Source organism: Myxine glutinosa, chromosome 2, assembly GCF_964187855.1.
Source record: "Myxine glutinosa chromosome 2, kmMyxGlut1.1, whole genome shotgun sequence".
NCBI lineage: Eukaryota > Metazoa > Chordata > Myxini > Myxiniformes > Myxinidae > Myxine > Myxine glutinosa.
Window position 1 is genome coordinate 260,587,336 of NC_136262.1, and position 21,636 is coordinate 260,608,971.

The window sequence follows — 21,636 nt, forward strand, 5'->3', positions numbered from 1 at the left end:
CTACAATAACGCAGTGAATGGATGAATCAATCTGTCTGTCCATGTCTCTTGTTCGATTCCTATCTCAGGCTCGGACAGCCCCAAAGTCGACAATAACACTCGGAATGGATGAATCCATCTGTCTGTCCATGTCTCTTGTTGGATTCCTAGCTCAGGCTCGGGCAGCCCCAAAGTCGACAATAACACTCGGAATGGATGAATCCATCTGTCTGTCCATGTCTCTTGTTCGATTCCTAGCTCAGGCTCGGACAGCCCCAAAGTCGACAATAACACTCGGAATGGATGAATCCATTTGTCTGTCCATGTCTCTTGTTGGATTCCTAGCTCAGGCTCGGGCAGCCACAAAGTCTACAATAACACTCGGAATGGATGAATCCATCTGTCTGTCCATGTCTCTTGTTGGATTCCTAGCTCAGGCTCGGGCAGCCACAAAGTCTACAATAACACTCGGAATGGATGAATCCATCTGTCTGTCCATGTCTCTTGTTGGATTCCTAGCTCAGGCTCAGGCAGCCACAAAGTCTACAATAACACTCGGAATGGATGAATCCATCTGTCTGTCCATGTCTCCTGTTCGATTCCTAGCTCAGGCTCGGACAGCCCCAAAGTCTACAATAACACTCGGAATGGATGAATCCATCTGTCTGTCCATGTCTCTTGTTGGATTCCTAGCCCAGGCTCGGACAGCCCCAAAGTCTACAATAACACTCGGAATGGATGAATCCATCCGTCTGTCCATGTCTCTTGTTGGATTCCTAGCTCAGGCTCGGGCAGCCACAAAGTCTACAATAACACTCGGAATGGATGAATCCATCCGTCTGTCCATGTCTCTTGTTGGATTCCTAACTCAGGCTCGGGCAGCCCTAAAGTCTCCAACAACACTCGGAATGGATGAATCCATCTGTCTGTCCATCTCTCTTGTTGGATTCCTAGCTCAGGCTTGGGCAGCCCCAAAGTCTGCAATAACACTCGGAATGGATGAATCCATCTGTCTGTCCATGTCTCTTGTTGGATTCCTAGCTCAGGCTCGGGCAGCCCCAAATTCTCCAACAACACTCGGAATGGATGAATCCATCTGTCTGTCCATCTCTCTTGTTGGATTCCTAGCTCAGGCTCGGGCAGCCACAAAGTCTACAATAACACTCGGAATGGATGAATCCATCTGTCTGTCCATGTCTCTTGTTGGATTCCTAACTCAGGCTCGGGCAGCCCCAAAGTCTCCAACAACACTCGGATTCATCCGTCTGTCTGTCTGTCTGTCTGTCTGTCCATGTCTCTTGTATCTCTCTCTCCTTTTGCAGACCAAGGCCCAACCCAAACAATCCCCAATTCTGAGCGTTTCACGAGCCTTGAAAATCCTGATAAAGTTGCTTTTGATTATTCGTCGTTTCTTTCTTCATCAGCATTCCATCATTGTGCAAACCCACCTCGTCTACAGACTCCATTACATGATTTGATTTTTAATCTGCCTGTGGAATAGAACACACCCATCGTTGCAAGCTCGGTTTACCTGGCATATTCAATCCGATTAAAAATAATACCAACAATCCATCGTTCTTGCCACTCGCAGAAATGCACCATTCGCCAATATCACTCGGTCTCGGCCAGGGGGTTCAAACACCTGTTACGTTTTGTATTCGAGACACGGGTCTGGAATGAGCCAGACCTGGTCATGGCACTGTGATTGATCACGAGGGAGGATGACCCAGCTTGTGAAATCGCATCGGCAGTACCTCCCAGGTCCATCGACACGAGATGTAATTTGTGATTGATCACGAGGGAGGATGACGCGGCAGTACCTCCCAGGTCCATCAACACGAGACGTAACTTGTGATTGATCATGAGGATGGAGGACAACCCTGTAGTACCTCCCAGGCCCATCAACACGAGATGTAATTTGTGATTGATCACGAGGGAGGATGACGCGGCAGTACCTCCCAGATCCCATTGATTCGAGATGTAACTTGTGATTGATCACGAGGATGGAGGACGACCCTGCAGTACCTCCCAGATCCCATTGATACGAGATGTAACTTGTGATTGATCATGAGGATGGACGACGACCCTGCAGTACCTCCCAGGTCCCATTGATACGAGATGTAACTTGTGATTGATCATGAGGATGGACGACGACCCAGCAGTACCTCCCAGGTCCCATTGATACGAGATGTAACTTGTGATTGATCATGAGGATGGACGACGACCCTGCAGTACCTCCCAGGCCCATCGACACGAGATGTAACTTGTGATTGATCATGAGGATGGACGACGACCCAGCAGTACCTCCCAGGTCCCATTGATACGAGATGTAACTTGTGATTGATCACGAGGATGGAGGACGACCCTGCAGTACCTCCCAGAACCCATTGATACGAGATGTAACTTGTGATTGATCATGAGGATGGAGGACGACCCTGCATTACCTCCCAGGTCCCATTGATACGAGATGTAACTTGTGATTGATCATGAGGATGGACGACGACCCAGCAGTACCTCCCAGGTCCCATCAACACGAGACGTAACTTGTGATTGATCATGAGGATGGAGGACAACCCTGCAGTACCTCCCAGGCCCATCAACACGAGATGTAACTTGTGATTGATCATGAGGATGGACGACGACCCTGCAGTACCTCCCAGGCCCATCGACACGAGATGTAACTTGTGATTGATCATGAGGATGGACGACGACCCTGCAGTACCTCCCAGGTCCCATTGATACGAGATGTAACTTGTGATTGATCATGAGGATGGACGACGACCCTGCAGTACCTCCCAGGTCCCATTGATACGAGATGTAACTTGTGATTGATCATGAGGATGGAGGACGACCCTGCAGTACCTCCCAGGCCCATCAACACGAGATGTAACTTGTGATTGATCATGACGATGGAGGACGACCCTGCAGTACCTCCCAGGCCCATCAACACGAGATGTAACTTGTGATTGATCATGAGGATGGAGGACGACCCTGCAGTACCTCCCAGGTCCCATTGATACGAGATGTAACTTGTGATTGATCATGAGGATGGACGACGACCCTGCAGTACCTCCCAGGTCCCATTGATACGAGATGTAACTTGTGATTGATCATGACGATGGAGGACGACCCTGCAGTACCTCCCAGGCCCATCAACACGAGATGTAACTTGTGATTGATCATGAGGATGGAGGACGACCCTGCAGTACCTCCCAGGTCCCATTGATACGAGATGTAACTTGTGATTGATCACGAGGATGGAGGACGACCCTGCAGTACCTCCCAGAACCCATTGATACGAGATGTAACTTGTGATTGATCATGAGGATGGAGGACGACCCTGCATTACCTCCCAGGTCCCATTGATACGAGATGTAACTTGTGATTGATCATGATGATGGAGGACGACCCTGCATTACCTCCCAGGTCCCATTGATACGAGATTTAACTTGTGATTGATCACGAGGATGGAGGACGACCCTGCAGTACCTCCCAGAACCCATTGATACGAGATGTAACTTGTGATTGATCATGAGGATGGAGGACGACCCTGCAGTTCCTCCCAGGTCCCATTGATACGAGATGTAACTTGTGATTGATCATGAGGATGGACGACGACCCCGCAGTACCTCCCAGGTCCCATTGATACGAGATGTAACTTGTGATTGATCATGAGGATGGACGACGTCCAGCATTACCGCTCAAGGTCCCATTGATACGAGATGTAACTTGTGATTGATCATGAGGATGGACGACGACCCAGCAGTACCTCCCAGGTCCCATCAACACGAGACGTAACTTGTGATTGATCATGAGGATGGAGGACAACCCTGCAGTACCTCCCAGGCCCATCAACACGAGATGTAAATTGTGATTGATCATGAGGATGGACGACGACCCTGCAGTACCTCCCAGGTCCCATTGATACGAGATGTAACTTGTGATTGATCATGAGGATGGACGACGACCCAGCAGTACCTCCCAGGTCCCATTGATACGAGATGTAACTTTTGATTGATCATGAGGATGGACGACGACCCTGCAGTACCTCCCAGGTCCCATTGATACGAGATGTAACTTGTGATTGATCATGAGGATGGAGGACGACCCTGCAGTACCTCCCAGGCCCATCAACACGAGATGTAACTTGTGATTGATCATGAGGATGGAGGACGACCCTGCAGTACCTCCCAGGTCCCATTGATACGAGATGTAACTTGTGATTGATCATGAGGATGGACGACGACCCCGCAGTACCTCCCAGGTCCCATTGATACGAGATGTAACTTGTGATTGATCATGAGGATGGACGACGACCCTGCAGTACCTCCCAGGTCCCATTGATACGAGATGTAACTTGTGATTGACCATGAGGATGGAGGACGACCCTGCAGTACCTCCCAGGCCCATCAACACGAGATGTAACTTGTGATTGATCATGAGGATGGAGGACGACCCTGCAGTACCTCCCAGGTCCCATTGATACGAGATGTAACTTGTGATTGATCATGAGGATGGACGACGACCCCGCAGTACCTCCCAGGTCCCATTGATACGAGATGTAACTTGTGATTGATCATGAGGATGGACGACGACCCAGCATTACCTCCCAGGTCCCATTGATACGAGATGTAACTTGTGATTGATCATGAGGATGGACGACGACCCAGCAGTACCTCCCAGGTCCCATCAACACGAGACGTAACTTGTGATTGATCATGAGGATGGAGGACAACCCTGCAGTACCTCCCAGGCCCATCAACACGAGATGTAACTTGTGATTGATCATGAGGATGGACGACGACCTGCAGTACCTCCCAGGTCCCATTGATACGAGATGTAACTTGTGATTGATCATGAGGATGGACGACGACCCTGCAGTACCTCCCAGGTCCCATTGATACGAGATGTAACTTGTGATTGATCATGAGGATGGACGACGACCCAGCAGTACCTCCCAGGTCCCATCAACACGAGACGTAACTTGTGATTGATCATGAGGATGGATGACAACCCTGCAGTACCTCCCAGGTCCCATTGATACGAGATGTAACTTTGATGGTGATTATCACCAAAGGATGCATTTTAAAAACGCTTGATGAGCGAAACGAGCATATTAACCTGAACATGGCCTGACTGTCATGGGAATTACCCGCCTGATACTGCCGAACAATACCGATGATAATGATTATTCCTACCATGACTGTCTTATTGCAGAACGCCACAGCTCATGGATAAAGGTATTTATACACATCCGGCTTGTATTGTGACCTACATCGAGCCAACTCCTCGTAAGTGTCTTTAAGAACTTGCACTGATCACGGAGTAAAGATCCACAACCTTTCCGTTTACCAACAAACATCCCCATTCATTCTCACCACTGGATGTGCCCTCCAAGACCGCTCCGATATAAAGTCCCTTCAGAAAGTATTCACACCCCTTGACTTTTTCACATTTTGTTTACAGTCTGAATTTAAAATGGATTAAATGGAGATTTTTTTGTCACTGATCAACCCAACATATCCATAATGTGAACGTTGATTTTTTTTTTACAGAAATTTTTACAAAATCCTTAAAAATGAAATACAGAAATATCTAATTTACACAAGTATTCAGCCCCTGAGTCAATACTTCGTAGAAGCACCTTTGGCAGCAATTTCAGCTTCAAGTCATTTTGGGTATGTCTGTATCAGCTTTGCACATATGGATTTGAGGAGTTTCTCCCATTCCTCCTTACAGATTTGCTCAAGTGATGTCAAATCGGATGGGGAGCGTCGGTGAACAGCAATCTTCAAGTATTTCCACGGATTCTCAATGGTATTCAAGTCTGGGCTTTGGCTGGGACACTCAAGGACCTTGTCACTCTCATTCTGAAGCAATTCTAGTGTTGCTTTGTCTGTATGCTTGGGGTCGTTGTCTTGTTGGAACATAAATCTTCGCGCAGTCTAAGGTCTTTTGCACTCTGAAGCAGGTTCTCCTCAAGGAATTGTCTGTATTTGGCTCTATTCATTGTTCCCTCTATCTTTACAAGTCTCCCAGTCCCTTCTGCTGAAAAGCATCCCCATAGCATGATTCTGCCATCACCATGCTTCATGGTAGGGATGGTGTTAGATGGGTGATGGCTCATCAGGCCCCATAATATTTTGCCTCATTCTCTCAGTGTTTCACGTGTCTTTTTGTAAACTCCAGGCGTGCTGTCAGGTGCCTTTTTCTCAGGAGTGGCTACCGTCTGGCCACTCCCCCCCATAAAGCCTGGACTTGTGAAGTGCTGTAGAGACTGTTGTCCTTCCGGCAGGTTCTCCCATCTCAGGCAATGAACTCTGTAGTTCTGTCAGAGTGGCCATTGGGTTCTTGGTCACCTCCCTGATCAGTCCTTCTTGCCCAGTTGCTCAGATTGATTGGATAGCCAGCTCTAGGAAGAGTCCAGGTAGTTGCATATTCTTTCCATTTTCTAATGATGGAGCTCGCTGTGCTCTTGGGAACTTTCAGCACTCGAAAAATTGTTTTATACCCTTCTTCACATATATGCCTCCTCACAATTATATCTGGGAGTTCTCTGGACAGTTCCTTGGACTTCATGGTATAGTTTGTGCTCTGACATGCACCGTGATACCTCATATAGAAAGGTGTGTTTCTTTCTAAATGATGTCCAATCAATTGAATTGGCCACAGGTGGACTCCAATCAAGTTGAAGAGACATCTCAAGGATGATTCAAGGAAATTGGATGCACCTGAGCTCAATTTGGAATGTCACAGCAAAGGGGTTGAATACCTATTGACTCAACACATTTCAGCTTGTCGTTTTCAATTGATTTGTAAAAAAATTCTCACAAAAAATTCCACTTTGACATTATGAGGTATTATGTGTCGATCAGTGACAAAAAACCTCAATTTTATATATTTTAGATTCAGTCTGTAACAACAAAATGTGAAAAATGTCAAGGGGTGTGAATACTTTCTGAAGGCAGTGTGTGTGTGTGTGTGTGTGTATATGTGTGTGTATGTGTGTGTGTATGTGTGTGTGTGTGTGTGTGTGTGTGTGTGTGTGTGTAGGTGTGTAGTTTGTAAATATGACACCACAATTGTATCAGTGCAAATATTAATTTATTGTTTTGAAAAGAAGACTTTTTATGATATTCCATAAACTGTTTTGCACTTAAATCCTTTCCCAAAACATTTACAAACACTCCCCCCAACTCCCTCCCACACCCGTCCACCTTTACTGCTGTTTTTCGTGTAAATGTAACTCGCTCATTATCTGCCAAGTTTCTAATCCACCGGCAAGGTCTTCATCCGCAGCTTCATGGAGTACTGCTCCCCCTTCTGGGCTGGCACTCCTGCCTCACATCTTGCTAAGCTTGACACCATGGAAACCAAGTCCTTCAAGATCATTGGCATCTACCACAACAAGCCGAGTCCATGGGCCTATCACTTCGCCATCGTCGTCAGGTCAGTGGTCTATCTTCTCCTTTCTGGACGTGTACCTTCTGCTATCTCCTTCGCCCCCCCCCCCCATAGATTCTGCAGGGTGCACATGATCCACCACCAATCCCCCCCCCCCCAACCCCCTGATAAAACTCCCTAAATCCAGGATCGCTGCCCTGCACCTCCACTCATTCATTCCTCTTTTTCCCGCCTGTTAGATCAACTTCCACGTCCTGTTCAATATCATCCTTCCCTCCACCTCTTCAACACAGCTGTTCACCACCTTCCATCTCAGATCATCCCCAATCCAAAACCAAGATCTTTGCAACCAAGTTAAACCACTCCCCCACCCACTCTTTTCCCACCCATAAATTTCCACTTTTTCCTTCCCAAGAGTTTGGTTATCATAATACACCTCTTGCTTCTTCCCTCATCTCTTGTTTGTACAAGTTTTCCCCTACAGTATTTTGTCCGTCAGCCGTGCTGTTAGTGTGTTCCTTTTGTTCTGTAGCATTCTGAGTGACCCTTTCTGTTTTTTTATGTCTTCCATGAGTCTCGACTGCATACAAAAATAAAATAATAAATACGATTGTAATGGATCGCTGCAACGTGCGTGCAGCCCAAGGTCCTCTCTACAGTGAACAGACAAACATGTCTCCACTCTACTTCGTTTGGTGCAGAGCTTGTTATTAAATCCGTAGCGACATCTTGTGCACGATTCTCCAATAGGGTGGGAATAATTTTGGCTGTTAAACACACACACACACACACACACACACACACACATACACACACACACACACACACACACACACACACACACACACTGATATACGCATACACTGATATACACATAAACACAAACACACACACACTGATATACACATAAACACAAACACACACACACTGATATGCACATAAACACAAACACACACACACTGATATACACATAAACACAAACACACACACACTGATATACACATAAACACAAACACACTCACACTGATATACACATAAACACAAACACACACACACTGATATACACATAAACACAAACACACATACACTGATATACACATAAACACAAACACACACACACTGATATACACACACACACACACACACACACACACACAACACGCAACACACCACATAAACACACACATTACACACATATACAGTGCATTCAGAAAGTATTCAGACCCCTTCACGTTTTTCACATTTTGTTATGTTGCAGCCTGATGCTGAAATCGTTTAAATTCATTTTTTCCCTCATCAACCTACACTCAATACCCCATAATGACAAAGAGAAAACAGGATTTTAGAAAGTTTTGCAAATTTATTAAAAAGAAAAAACTGAAATATCACATTGACATAAGTATTCATACCCTTTGCTATGACACTTGAAATTTAGCTCAGGTGCCTCCCATTTCTCTTGATCATCTTTGAGATGTTTCTACACCTTGATTGGAGTCCACCTGTGGCAAATTCAATTGATTGGACATGATTTGGAAAGGCACACACCTGTCTATATAAGGTCTCACAGCTGACAATGCATTTCAGAGCAAAAACCAAGCCATGAGGTCGAACGAACTGCCTGCAGAGCTCAGAGACAGGATTGTGTCGATGCACAGATATGGGGAAGCCTACAAAAAAATCTCTGCTGCATTGAAGGTTCCCAAGAGCACAGTGGCCTCCATCATTCTTAAATGGAAGAAGTTTGGAACAACCAGGACTCTCCCTAGAGCTGGCGGCCCGGCCAAACTGAGCAATCGGGGGAGAAGGGCCTTGGTAAGAGAGGTGACCAATAACCCGATGGTCACTCTGGCTGAGATCCAGAGATCCTGTGCGGAGATGGGAGAAACTTCCAGAAGGACAACCATCACTGCCACACTCCACCGATCTGGGCTTTATGGCAGAGTGGCCAGACGGAGGTCAAACAGTTCAATCTTGGTTTCATCAGTCCACAGAATCTTGTTTCTCACAGTCCGAGAGTCCTTTAGGTGCTTTTTTGCAAACTCCAAGTGGGCTTTCATGTGTCTTTCACCGAGGAGCGGCTTCCGTCTGGCCACTCTGCCATAAACCCCAGATCGGTGGAGTGTGGCAGTGATGGTTGTCCTTCTGGAAGTTTCTCCCATATCGACACAGGATCCCTGGAGCTCAGCCAGAGTGACCATCGGGTTATTGGTCACCTCTCTTACCAAGGCCCGTCTTCCCCGATTGTTCAGTTTGGCCGGGCGGCCAGCTCTAGGGAGAGTCCTGGTTGTTCCAAACTTCTTCCATTTAAGAATTATGGAGGCCACTGTGCTCTTCGGAACCTTTAATGCAGCAGAGATTTTTTGTCGGCTTCCCCAGATCTGTGCCTCGACACAATCCTGTCTCTGAGCTCTGCAGGCAGTTCCTTCGACCTCATGGCTTGGTTTTTGCTCTGAAATGCATTGTCAGCTGTGAGACCTTATATAGACAGGTGTGTGCCTTTCCAAATCATGTCCAATCAATTGAATTTACCACAGGTGGACTCCAATCAAGGTGTTGAAACATCTCAAAGATGATCAAGAGAAATGGGAGACACATGAGCTAAATTTCAAGTGTCATAGCAAAGGGTATGAATACTTATGTCAATGTGATATTTCAGTTGGGTCTCACTATCTCCCATGATCTTTCTTGGGAAAACCACATTTCCAAGCTGGCCTCCAAAGCCAGTCGCCGACTCGGCATCCTCCGTCGTGCGAAGTCCTTCCTCGGCACACCTGAGCTCCTCACCACATACAAGGCTTTCATCCACAGCTCAATGGAATACTGTTCTCCCCTATGGGCCGGTGCTCCTGCCTCATACCTAGCTCGTCTTCACGCTGTTGAATCCAAAGCTTTCAGAATCATTGGAATCTCCCGCGATGAAGCTATCTCTGAGGGCCTTTCACTCACTCACCGCAGGCAGGTAGGTGGTCTTTCTGTCTTCTACCGACTCCTCTCCGGCCTTGCTCCCCCAGCTCTCTCTGTGCTCTGTCCCCCAAATATTCCTACAGGTCGCACAAGATCTGCCAGCAACCTTCTGATGGTTAAACTGCCGAAATCTCGGCTCTCTGCTCACCTTCACTCTTTCATTCCCCTTTTCTCCCGCCTCTGGAATAAACTCCCACACTCACTTCAATCCCACTCCTCCTCCAGGTCTTTAAAACAGCTGTTCACCACCATCTCTTATCTACCCCCATCCAAAACCTTGATCTTTTCTACCCCCACTAATTCACCTCAGATCCACCTTGTTTGAAATTCCAACTTCTTTCCTGGAAGTCCTGGCAGTGTCCATATGTTTTATACCTCTCCCACCCCCCCCCCCTTCCACCCCCCCCCGTCCATGCCTCCCCCCCAGAGCCCTCTCCCTCCCACAGTTCTCTCGATGTCTCCATGTCTCTCGGTCCCTGCTCTCAAATGTTGTGTTTGTGTCCTTCCCCCTCTCTCCCCATTTTGTCTGCTGCTCCCGATGTTATTTGTTTTATGTGTCTGTTTGTCTTTCTGTGTGATTAATGTTCGCTCTTTCACGAGCCTCGATCTTGTATACAAAAAAAAACAAAAAAAAAATAAAAAAAATTGTTTCTTTGTTATAAATTTGCAAAACTTTCTAAAATCCTGTTTTCTCTTTGTCATTTTGGGGTATTGAGTGTAGATTAATGAGGGAAAAAAATGAATTTAAACGATTTCAGCATAAGGCTGCAACATAACAAAATGTGAAAAAAGTGAAGGGGTCTGAATACTTTATGAATGCACTGTACACTGATGTACACATAAACACACACACACACATAAACATATTAAACACACATACACACACATACTGATATACACATAAACACACACACCACACACACACATAAACATATTAAACACATACACACACACATACACATATATGCACACACACACATATACACCACACTACACACCACACACACACACACACACTCATACTGATATACACACATACTGATATACACACACATACACACAAACACATATACACCACACTACACACAACACAAACACACATACTGATATACACACAAACACTCACACCACACTACCCACCACACACACACACACACACACACACACACACACACACACACACACACACACACACACACACACACACACACACACACACACACACACACACACACACACACACACACACATATATACTGATACACACACATATATATACTGATACACACACACACACACATACTGATATTCACACACACACACACATACTAATATATATATATATATATACACACACACACACACACACACACACACACACACACACACACACACACACACACACACACACTTTCCCCATCCAATTGCCAATTGTCCTGAATATACCGAGTCCTGTGGATTCACTCACAAAGAGAAGGCTCCATTACTCAGGACGTGACACGGCTGAACAAGGAGACAGGTGGTAGTGTACCTGTAATATAAGTTTAGTGTTAAATCACACGTAGGCCTACATGGGAAATGGCTGGCGAGACGAGGAAAGAGGACGATGAAAATGAGGTGAACCGTTCGTGCTATTAACTGTACATGGAATGGAGAGCACGAGTTATTTAGGAGGTGAGACGCGTCCGGGGAGCACGGGGGTGGAAGAGGACACACGTGGGGGAATGTAGAGGTAGGGACAGTTCGGGACACGTGACACACACACGTGACACACGGCCTGATCAATATGCCCAACAAGAAGACATTGCGTGAGAAGCGCCCGAATGCCGTCGCTGTTCCAACCATTCCCGGATCGCAGGAGATCCATTTTCCATTTTGCGTAAACGACGCATGGCGGAGACGAATTGAGCACGTGCGGTGGGAATGGAAACAATAACAGGAATAACAAACATGTCGATCTTGGACAAGGAGACAGGGCACGTGTCGGTCGAGTTTAAATGAACCACAACGTGCACACGGGTGAAGCCCACGAACACGTGCAGTGCCTGGGGTTCCCACGGAAAGCGCGGGAATCCGATCCCCGGACGCAATGGATTCCGAAGGTCTTCCCGAAGCTCGGTCCTTTCCACACGACCGGTTCTCCGTTCGTCGGTCTCTTCCTTTTAGCTCTCGCGCAGCACACTCGTCCGATTCGCCCGCGCACCTCGCACACCCGCGCCCCTCGAGCCCCCGTGGAGCTAGCCGCGGCTCGGACGCTGCGCATGCGCGGGGAGACGGTGCGCGCGAGGGCGAGAGACGTCGCACGGCAGGTTCGCTCGGGGCGGGAGACAGAAGCCTCGGTCTGCGCGCTCCACATTCGGCTTGAGGCACGATCGGCGGGGTCGCGTTCCCTGGAGGAGTCGGGCGGCGGCGGGGGAGCCATGCGTGCGGTGCTGCTGCTGCTGTGCCTCGGTGCCGGGCCCAGGTACGAGCGCTCTCACACCTGCCTGCCACTAACGTCCCTCCCGCACGCATCGAGCACCGCACACGCACACTCTTTACGAACGTGTCCTCCCTCGTTTTCCGAAGCTCACGTCGCTCTCGTCACCCCCACCAGGACGACGTTCGCCAACGTCTCGCATGAGGTGAAGTTGACGGTGGACAAACTCCTCAGTGGCTACGACATCCGCCTGAGACCGGACTTCGGAGGTAACGCCGCTTGTTCCACTTGGTTTTCCATGCACGTCCACGGGCGCGTCCGCACACCGGGTATGCGATGCGCGCCGGGTCCGAATCGCGGGGAGTCGCGTTGGCTGGCGGGGTTTACCCCGCGGGGTGAGCGCTCTGGTCGCGTTGGCTGGCGGGGTTTACCCCGCGGGGTAAGCGCTCCGGGCGCGTTGGCTGGCGGGGTTTACCCCGCGGGGTGAGCGCTCCGGGCGCGTTGGCTGGCGGGGTTTACCCCGCGGGGTGAGCGCTCCGGTCGCGTTGGCTGGCGGGGTTTACCCCGCGGGGTGAGCGCTCCGGTCGCGTTGGCTGGCGGGGTTTACCCCGCATGGTGAGCGCTCCCGTCGTGGGTTGCACCTCATGCGGGTTCGACGACCAGTCGTGGCCGCAGCGCGCGCTTTTTGTCCCGAGGCGGCGCGTGGGCGGCACGTCATCTTTTGTACGACCGCCGCGCGTGTTCACAGAACAGAACACACCTGGTGAGCACGCGCGTTACCACACGCACACCGACACGAGCACGAATGGCGACATCGACATCATTTTGAACCGACGGGTTCCATTTTGGTTTCATGAAGAATCTTCACACGAATCACGAATCGCCGGTGAGGACGTGACACCTCCACACGGGACGACGTGGGGCCGAGCTTGAGAAAGGTGCTCCGAGCACACGTGACCATTTGACGCAGGACCCCGCTGTGCTGACGCGGCTAAACATACGAAGGGGGCTCCAACGTGCCGACGGCATCACAATTCCCGTGCTTTTAGTTTTACGACTCCCTCTCTCTTCATCCCGCGTCCCCTCTTTTCACAATCTCTTTTCCTCACCACCTTCTCTTTTTTCTCTCCTGCTCCCCTCCTCTATCTCTCGCCTTCGCTCTCCCTCTCATTCTCTTTTTTTTGTCTGGAGGTCTCTCCTGCTCCCATTTCCCCCCTTGTCTATCTCCGGTGCCATATTGTGGAGATTAGTGAACAATGGAATGAAATACCAGTATGAGGACCAGTGTGTGTGTGTGTGTGTGTGTGTGTGTGTGTGTGTGTGTGTGTGTGTGTGTGTGTGTGTGTGTGTGTGTGTGTGTGTGTGTGTGTGTGTATGTATGTATGTATGTATGTGTACCCACCGACCACCGTGCATGTTCACTCGGAATTTCACCCACCACGTACACGACCCCATATTCCATGGCCCACCGAGCTTGTCATTTTCCAGTGGGAGTGACAGGAATGAGATGAATGACTGATGAAAAACACTAATTTGCTTTGTTCATCCTTTGATCTTCTCCAAAGCGTTATTGTATTGAGGTGTGATGGTGTTATTGTATTGAGGTGTGATGGTGTTATTGTATTGAGGTGTGATGGTGTTATTGTATTGAGGTGTGGTGGTGTTAGTGCATCGAGGTGTGATGGTGTTATTGTGTTGAGATATGAAAGTGTTATTGTGTTGAGATATTAAGTTGTTAGTGTGTTGATATATGGAGGTGTTATTGTTTTGAGATAAGAACGTGTTATTGTGTTGAGATATGAAGTTGTTATTGTGTTGAGATAAGAAGGTGTTATTATGTTGAGATATGAAGGTGTTATTGTGTTGAGATATGAAGGTGTAATTGTGTTGAGATATGAAGGTGTAATTGTGTTGAGATATGAAGGTGTTATTGTATTGTGATAAGAAGGTGTTATTATGTTGGGATATGAAGGTGTTATTGTGTTGAGATATGAAGGTGTAATTGTGTTGAGATAAGAACGTGTTATTGTGTTAAGATATGAAGTTGTTATTGTGTTGAGATATGAAAGTGTTATTGTGTTGAGATATTAAATTGTTAGTGTGTTGAGATATGAAAGTGTTATTGTGTTGAGATATTAAGTTGTTAGTGTGTTGATATATGGAGGTGTTATTGTTTTGAGATAAGAACGTGTTATTCTGTTGAGATATGAAGGTGTTATTGTGTTGAGATAAGAAGGTGTTATTATGTTGAGATATGAAGGTGTTATTGTGTTGAGATATGAAGGTGTAATTGTGTTGAGATATGAAGGTGTAATTGTGTTGAGATATGAAGGTGTTATTGTGTTGAGATATGAAAGTGTTATTGTGTTGAGATATTAAGTTGTTAGTGTGTTGATATATGGAGGTGTTATTGTTTTGAGATAAGAACGTGTTATTCTGTTGAGATATGAAGGTGTTATTGTGTTGAGATAAGAAGGTGTTATTATGTTGAGATATGAAGGTGTTATTGTGTTGAGATATGAAGGTGTAATTGTGTTGAGATATGAAGGTGTAATTGTGTTGAGATATGAAGGTGTTATTGTGTTGATATATGAAGGTGTTATTGTGTTGAGATATGAAGGTGGTATTGTGCTGAGATATTATGGTGTTATTGTGTTGATATATGAAGGTGTTATTGTGTTCAGATATGAAGGTGGTATTGTGTTCAGATCTGAAGGTGTTATTGTGTTCAGATCTGAAGGTGTTATTGTGTTGAGATATGAAGGTGTTATTGTGTTGAGATATGAAGGTGTTGTTGTGTTGAGATATGAAGGTGTTATTGTGTTGAGATATGAAGGTGTTATTGTGTTGAGGTATGAAGGTGTTATTGTGATGAGGTATGAAGGTGTTATTGTGTTGATATATGAAGGTGTTATTGTGTTGATATATGAAGGTGTTATTGTGTTGATATATGAAGGTGTTATTGTGTTGATACATGAAGGTGTTATTGTGTTGATGTATGAAGGTGTTATTGTGTTCAGATATGAAGGTGTTATTGTGTTGATATATGAAGGTGTTATTGTGTTCAGATATGAAGGTGTGATTGTGTTGAGATATGAAGGTGTAATTGTGTTGAGATATAAAGGTGTTATTGTGTTGATATATGAAAGGGTTATTGTGTTGAGCTATTAAGGTGTTATTGTGTTGATATATGAAGGTGTTATTGTGTTGAGATATGAAGGTGTTATTGTGTTCAGATATGAAGGTGTTATTGTGTTGATATATGAATGTGTTATTGTGTTGATATATGAAGGTGTTATTGTGTTGAGATATGAAGGTGTAATTGTGTTGTTATATGAAGGGGTTATTGTGTTGATATATGAATGTGTAATTGTGTTGAGATCTGAAGGGGTTATTGTGTTGAGATATTAAGGTGTTATTGTGTTGATTTATGAAGGTGTTATTTTGTTGAGATATGAAGGTGTTATTGTGTTCAGATATGAAGGTGTGATTGTGTTGAGATATGAAGGTGTAATTGTGTTGAGATATGAAGGTGTAATTGTGTTGAGATATGAAGGTGTAATTGTGTTGTTATATGAAGGGGTTATTGTGTTGATATATGAAGGTGTTATTGGGTTGAGATATGAAGGTGTTATTGTGTTGTTATATGAAGGTGTTATTGTGTTGATATATGAAGGTGTTATTGTGTTGATATATGAAGGTGTTATTGTGTTGTTATATGAAGGGGTTATTGTGTTGATATATGAAGGTGTTATTGTGTTGAGATATGAATGTGTTATTGTGTTGAGATATATAGGTGTTATTGTGTTGATATATGGTGTTATTGTGTTGACATATGAAGTTGTTATTGTGTTGAGATATGAAGTTGTTATTGTGTTGAGATATGAAGGTGTAATTGTGTTGATATATGAAGTTGTTATTGTGTTGTTATATGAAGGTGTTATTGTGTTGACATATGAAGTTATTGTGTTGAGATATGAAGGTGTAATTGTGTTGTTATATGAAGGGGTTATTGTGTTGATATATGAAGGTGTTATTGGGTTGAGATATGAAGGTGTTATTGTGTTGAGATATGAAGGTGTTATTGTGTTCAGATATGAAGGTGTTATTGTGTTGAGATATGAAGGTGTGATTGTGTTGTTATATGAAGGTGTTATTGTGTTGCTATATGAAGGTGTTATTGTGTTGAGATATGAAGGTGTTATTGTGTTGATATATGAAGGTGTTATTGTGTTGTTATATGAAGGTGTTATTGTGTTGATATATGAAGGTGTTGTGTTTTTATATGAAGGTGTTATTGTGTTGTTATATGAAGGTGTTATTGTGTTGAGATATGAAGGTGTTATTGTATTGTGATATTCAGAAATTATGAGAAGTGCAGTAAATCTATTCAGCATGAAGAGGAACTTTTTTTGTACGTCTCAACGTTTATTACGTGCCTCACTGTTTCCTCACGACACAGTTATGTCATCTCATGTGATGCAATGTATTTCATTTAATTACACTAAAGATACATGCTCCCTATGGGAACAGAGAGGGGGGTGAGTGGAGGCTTATGTGCATGTGCACAGTTGAGTGACATTTGTATTCCAACTCCTTTTCACCTTAATTATACATTTTCACACTTGCTTAGCCTATGATGCTTTGGAGTCGGCTATGTTATTATCACTATTATTTTGTCATAACGTTAATATTATTACTTGGGGCAGATACAGGATTTTTTGAAAGGGGAGAGAAGGGATCCAGAAATTAAGGGAACGAGTACACACTCGTCCAAATTCTGCAAGTGTGAAACCACTAAGCACGTGTCCAGGGCCCCGCTTTAGGATCCGTAAGCTTTGAGGTATCTCTCTCAGGTGCACTCTGAGCATCTACTGACCACATTGGCTAAAATTATTAGTTTCCAAATTTTAAAACAAATTAAAATTGCCTTTTAATTGTTAATTTTGACATAATTGAGTTGGAACCTGTAGCTTTGTCAACTTAAAAGGACACCAGTTAATCAACAATTACTCTGAATGATGTTTTTGATATCTGGAGTGCATGCCTGTCAGAGGTAGGGCAAAAAGAATCAAGTGTGACATGCGTATATTGGTCTCACACAATCAGATTTAACCTTCCGACCTTGATTACTCCCAATGGCAATTCCTCTCTTCTGAAATTGGTAACGACGAATTTTCCTGCAATTGTTATCCATGAGTCTCCTTTTCCTCTTTGCATCAATAGGTTCATCTGGTCATGTGTTTGTGAAAGTCAACAATTCTCTGGTTGTAGTCAAAGAGTGCTGAAGAGTTTGGCAGTTCACCCAAGCTAACTGGTACGGACTGCAAGCTGCTCTCTCAGGTCAAGACTGGTCCTTCATTTCCACCTCTCCTGATATGAATACTACCTGGAAATCATTCCACACAACCTTGCTTCCCCTTATGTACTGTGTCATCTCGTCTGCAGTTGTCATACCTATACTCTCGTCCCTGGTACACAGAATCCTGTGTGAGGCAGTTGCCTTCAAACAACTGTCCTTCTCTTCCTGGAAGGCAAATCCGACCAAATGCAACTTAAGATCATTCCACAAAGCTCAGAACTTCATTGTTGTGTGTGTCATAAAAGTATTTTCATTCTCAGGAAAGCCAGGAAACAACATCTGGACTGTGGTGTAGTGCCAAATTTTGAGGCACCGGAGTTCTGCAAAAATGTCAGCCATGACGTCATCGCCAGATCTACCGTCACATCAGGTTTTAACATGACACTATACCATTTGAGTTCCCAAAATGAGTGATAAATTAAATACGCACACTTTACCATGATACGCAAAAGCTGACGCATGCGCGCACGCATACACACACACACACACACACACACACACACACACACACACACACACACACACACACACACACACACACACACTCAATCTCAATTCAGAATCCCCTTTTAAGAGAAAGTCAGATCAGTTTGTCTCGACACTCTGTTACGTGCTCCTCCCCAAACCCCGGTCACGGTGTACCTCTGAGCCCCGAGAGGAGTCATGGCAGAAAGATGTGTTATTCTGTATGTCAAAGATCAATGGTGAAACCACACCAATTGTTACCAACAAACAAGTATTGTATTAAGATCACACAAGAATAACAGTACAACAACAATAGCAATCAATTGTACAACCAATATATATTTCCTATGATGGTACCATCAGGTTCGTACAATACAACTCACTGTGCTCCAAGTGAGCGAAAAGAAGAACATTCCCAATGTCTCTATTCCGGCATCAAGCCAAAGTCGATCCGCTCCAGTGATCATCAGAACGATGTCTAATCGAGACCAGAATCCTGTTCGGATGACAGTCACAGTCACGCTGCCAAAGCTGCGCAAAGGTGCCCTCAAGGCGACTGTGAAATCACACCCTCGGGTATGGACATTCCACGGCTCCCAATCGGCGAATCGCAGATTTCCCACTCAAAAATCCACGTTACACACACACACACCAGCTTAACTTCTGGATGCGGTGAAAAAGTTGAAGCGAGGTGAAAAGCCTGGAGCGATCCGAAATCGTGCGCGAGGCAAAATGGCCAACGGCCCATACTCGAGACGTAACGGCCCTCCAATGATTCTCTTCGGAATCAACCGCAAAACCTGTCACGCAGGTTTATCTGTCACAGCGATAACAACTCTGTCGCAGGAATCCCTTTCCCGGGAAACCCGAAGTTCGCTAGTGACCTCCGTTCGCCAGCGTTTGCTCCAGACCTCCAAACAGCTCGGCTTCTTGTCCGACTCACTAGCTCCGCCTCCTTCTCCTCTTCTCCTCTTCGTCTTTGTCCGGTTCCGGTTTCTTTTAAAACATTAACTTTTTTTTACCTTTTGAAAATAGTAATCTCTATTTCACTTAAACGACAACAATAATAGTACATGCAACCAAAAATGTTTACAGTGGATGAGAACCACAACAACGGAAGTGACGAATCCGTAACACTTCCTCCCCTCAAGAAAGAAAGCTTGAACATCGTGAAAACTTTCTTTGCATGCAAAAACTCTTTTAACAAACAAAAATAAAACTCACCCCCCAATGATCAATTCACGTGAGCAACAATTAATATTTATTCCCCAAAATAAAGCAACAAAACTTCCAAACAACCTACAGGAATTTCCAAAGTTAGTTCACTCTGGATAAAGCATCAGCAATGACATTGTCTCTGCCCTTTACATGCTCAATTTCCAAGTTGAACTCCTGCAAAGCCAAACTCCATGTCATCAACCTCTGATTTTTATTTTTCATTTTTTTAAATGAAGGTTACGGGGTTGTGATTAGTGAATCCAAAGCAAAGCAAATCTATAGCACTTTTTGAAGGAGGCCGAGCTGAGAGCCAGGTTTCATGGTGGTTGGGTGGTGAGGCCTGGAAGTCTTCACTGCATGGACGCATTTAGGAACGTGGAGTTCACGGGTTAATCCGTGTAGGAATCTTGGCTCGGCTGCTCCTGAGCACTCAGTGCTTCCAACTCTTCTCTTGATCATAAAAATCATAATTAAGGTTGTAGAGTCGGGTGCTGTAGTCACGTGAGTAGCGGTCCCCATCTCGGCTACCACTGTAATAGTCATCCCGTCGAGAGTTGCCAAAACTGCGCTGCTGCTGCTGGGAGCCTCCGTAGTAATCACGACTGCGGCTGCCACCAAAACTACTACTCCCAACCCGGGAGCCATAGCCACCCCTTAAACTACCTCCACGTTTTCCTCCTCTGTAGCCCCCTCGACGCCCATGGCCTGCCTTCTCTACTGTTATGGTCCGACCATCCAAATTTTTGCCATTCAAAGCCTTTTCTGCATCTTTGGCGTCCTTTGTGTTTTGAAACGTGACAAAGCCAAACCCTCTCGACTTTTGCGTCTCCCTGTCTTTTATCAGCAGCACTTCCAAGAGTGGTCCATATTTGCCAAAGATAGAGTCCAGAACATCTTCACTTGTGTCAAAGTTCAGTCCACCTACAAAGAGCTTGCCAGCATTGCCTCCATCCATGACTTGTGTGTGCTGACACTTAGTTTCAGGGTACTCGACAAGAAGTGCCTGTGCAAAGTGTGACGTCAGTACCTTCTCCTTCTCTTCAGAGCGCTTCCTACCCATAGCACGAGTCACGGCACAGGATGGAAAGATACCCGGAATCTCCTGCTCTAACTGTGCGGTGGTGGAGGAATGGATACTACTTCTCTCCGTTCTCCCAGTAATTCCAGCTCCTTGAGTTTAATCTCCTGCTCTAACTTATTTTCCATACTAGGCTTTTCAACCAACATCGGATTACCAGAAACTTGACCACCGGCCAAATCATTCCCGATAATAAAAGAGATTCCCTTTGCAGGAAGAGTGGCTTGTAAACCTACGGTGACTGGTCCTGACACCAAATCAGACTCTAAATGGATGACATGAAAAGGAGCTTTAACATAGCCACCAACCCCCTGTAAAAGAACACGAACACCAGTTGCCGTCTTATCTGACAATGGCAAAATGCCTTCAAGCATCAAAGATTGATGTGCTCCTGTGTCCCTCAATACCCTAACAGGTCTCTGGTTAGTCAAGTCCCCATCCAGCGACACAAACCCCTCTGAAATAAAATGTTTGTAACCCTCTTGAACAAGGTCGTTCTGTGATGCCGTAATTTTGGCATGGGAACCTTCACAAGGCACTGTCCTCCAAGGACGATTTCTCGCATTGGCCAATGCATTCGGAGTTGTACTAGTTTGACTCCGCTCCTGATTTTTCCTTTTCAGGGCGTAACATTGGGACATCAAATGTCCAGGTTTCTTGCAAAAAGCGCAAGTAGGCCCGGAGGAAAAACTCGTGGTCTGCCTCGGGCCCCCCGGAAGATAAGTCTGTCTTGGAACTGTAGTCTTC

The 21,636-nt window shown here is 45.5% G+C and overlaps 1 protein-coding gene across 2 annotated transcripts in view; it reads left to right on the plus strand.

Moving 5' to 3' along the window:
• The first annotated feature begins 12,485 nt into the window (after positions 1-12,485).
• LOC137420607 (gamma-aminobutyric acid receptor subunit beta-2) overlaps positions 12,486-21,636 on the plus strand; it is a 120,228-nt gene continuing 111,077 nt past the window's right edge. Inside the window, exons 1-2 of one of the 2 annotated variants that reach the window (XM_068105814.2) lie at positions 12,486-12,811; positions 12,944-13,035. In XM_068105814.2, the coding sequence (XP_067961915.2) occupies positions 12,609-12,811; positions 12,944-13,035 (295 nt within the window). In that variant the 5' untranslated portion in view covers positions 12,486-12,608. The remainder of the gene's footprint in view (positions 12,812-12,943; positions 13,036-21,636) is intronic. The other variant, XM_068105815.2, reaches the window with a different exon arrangement.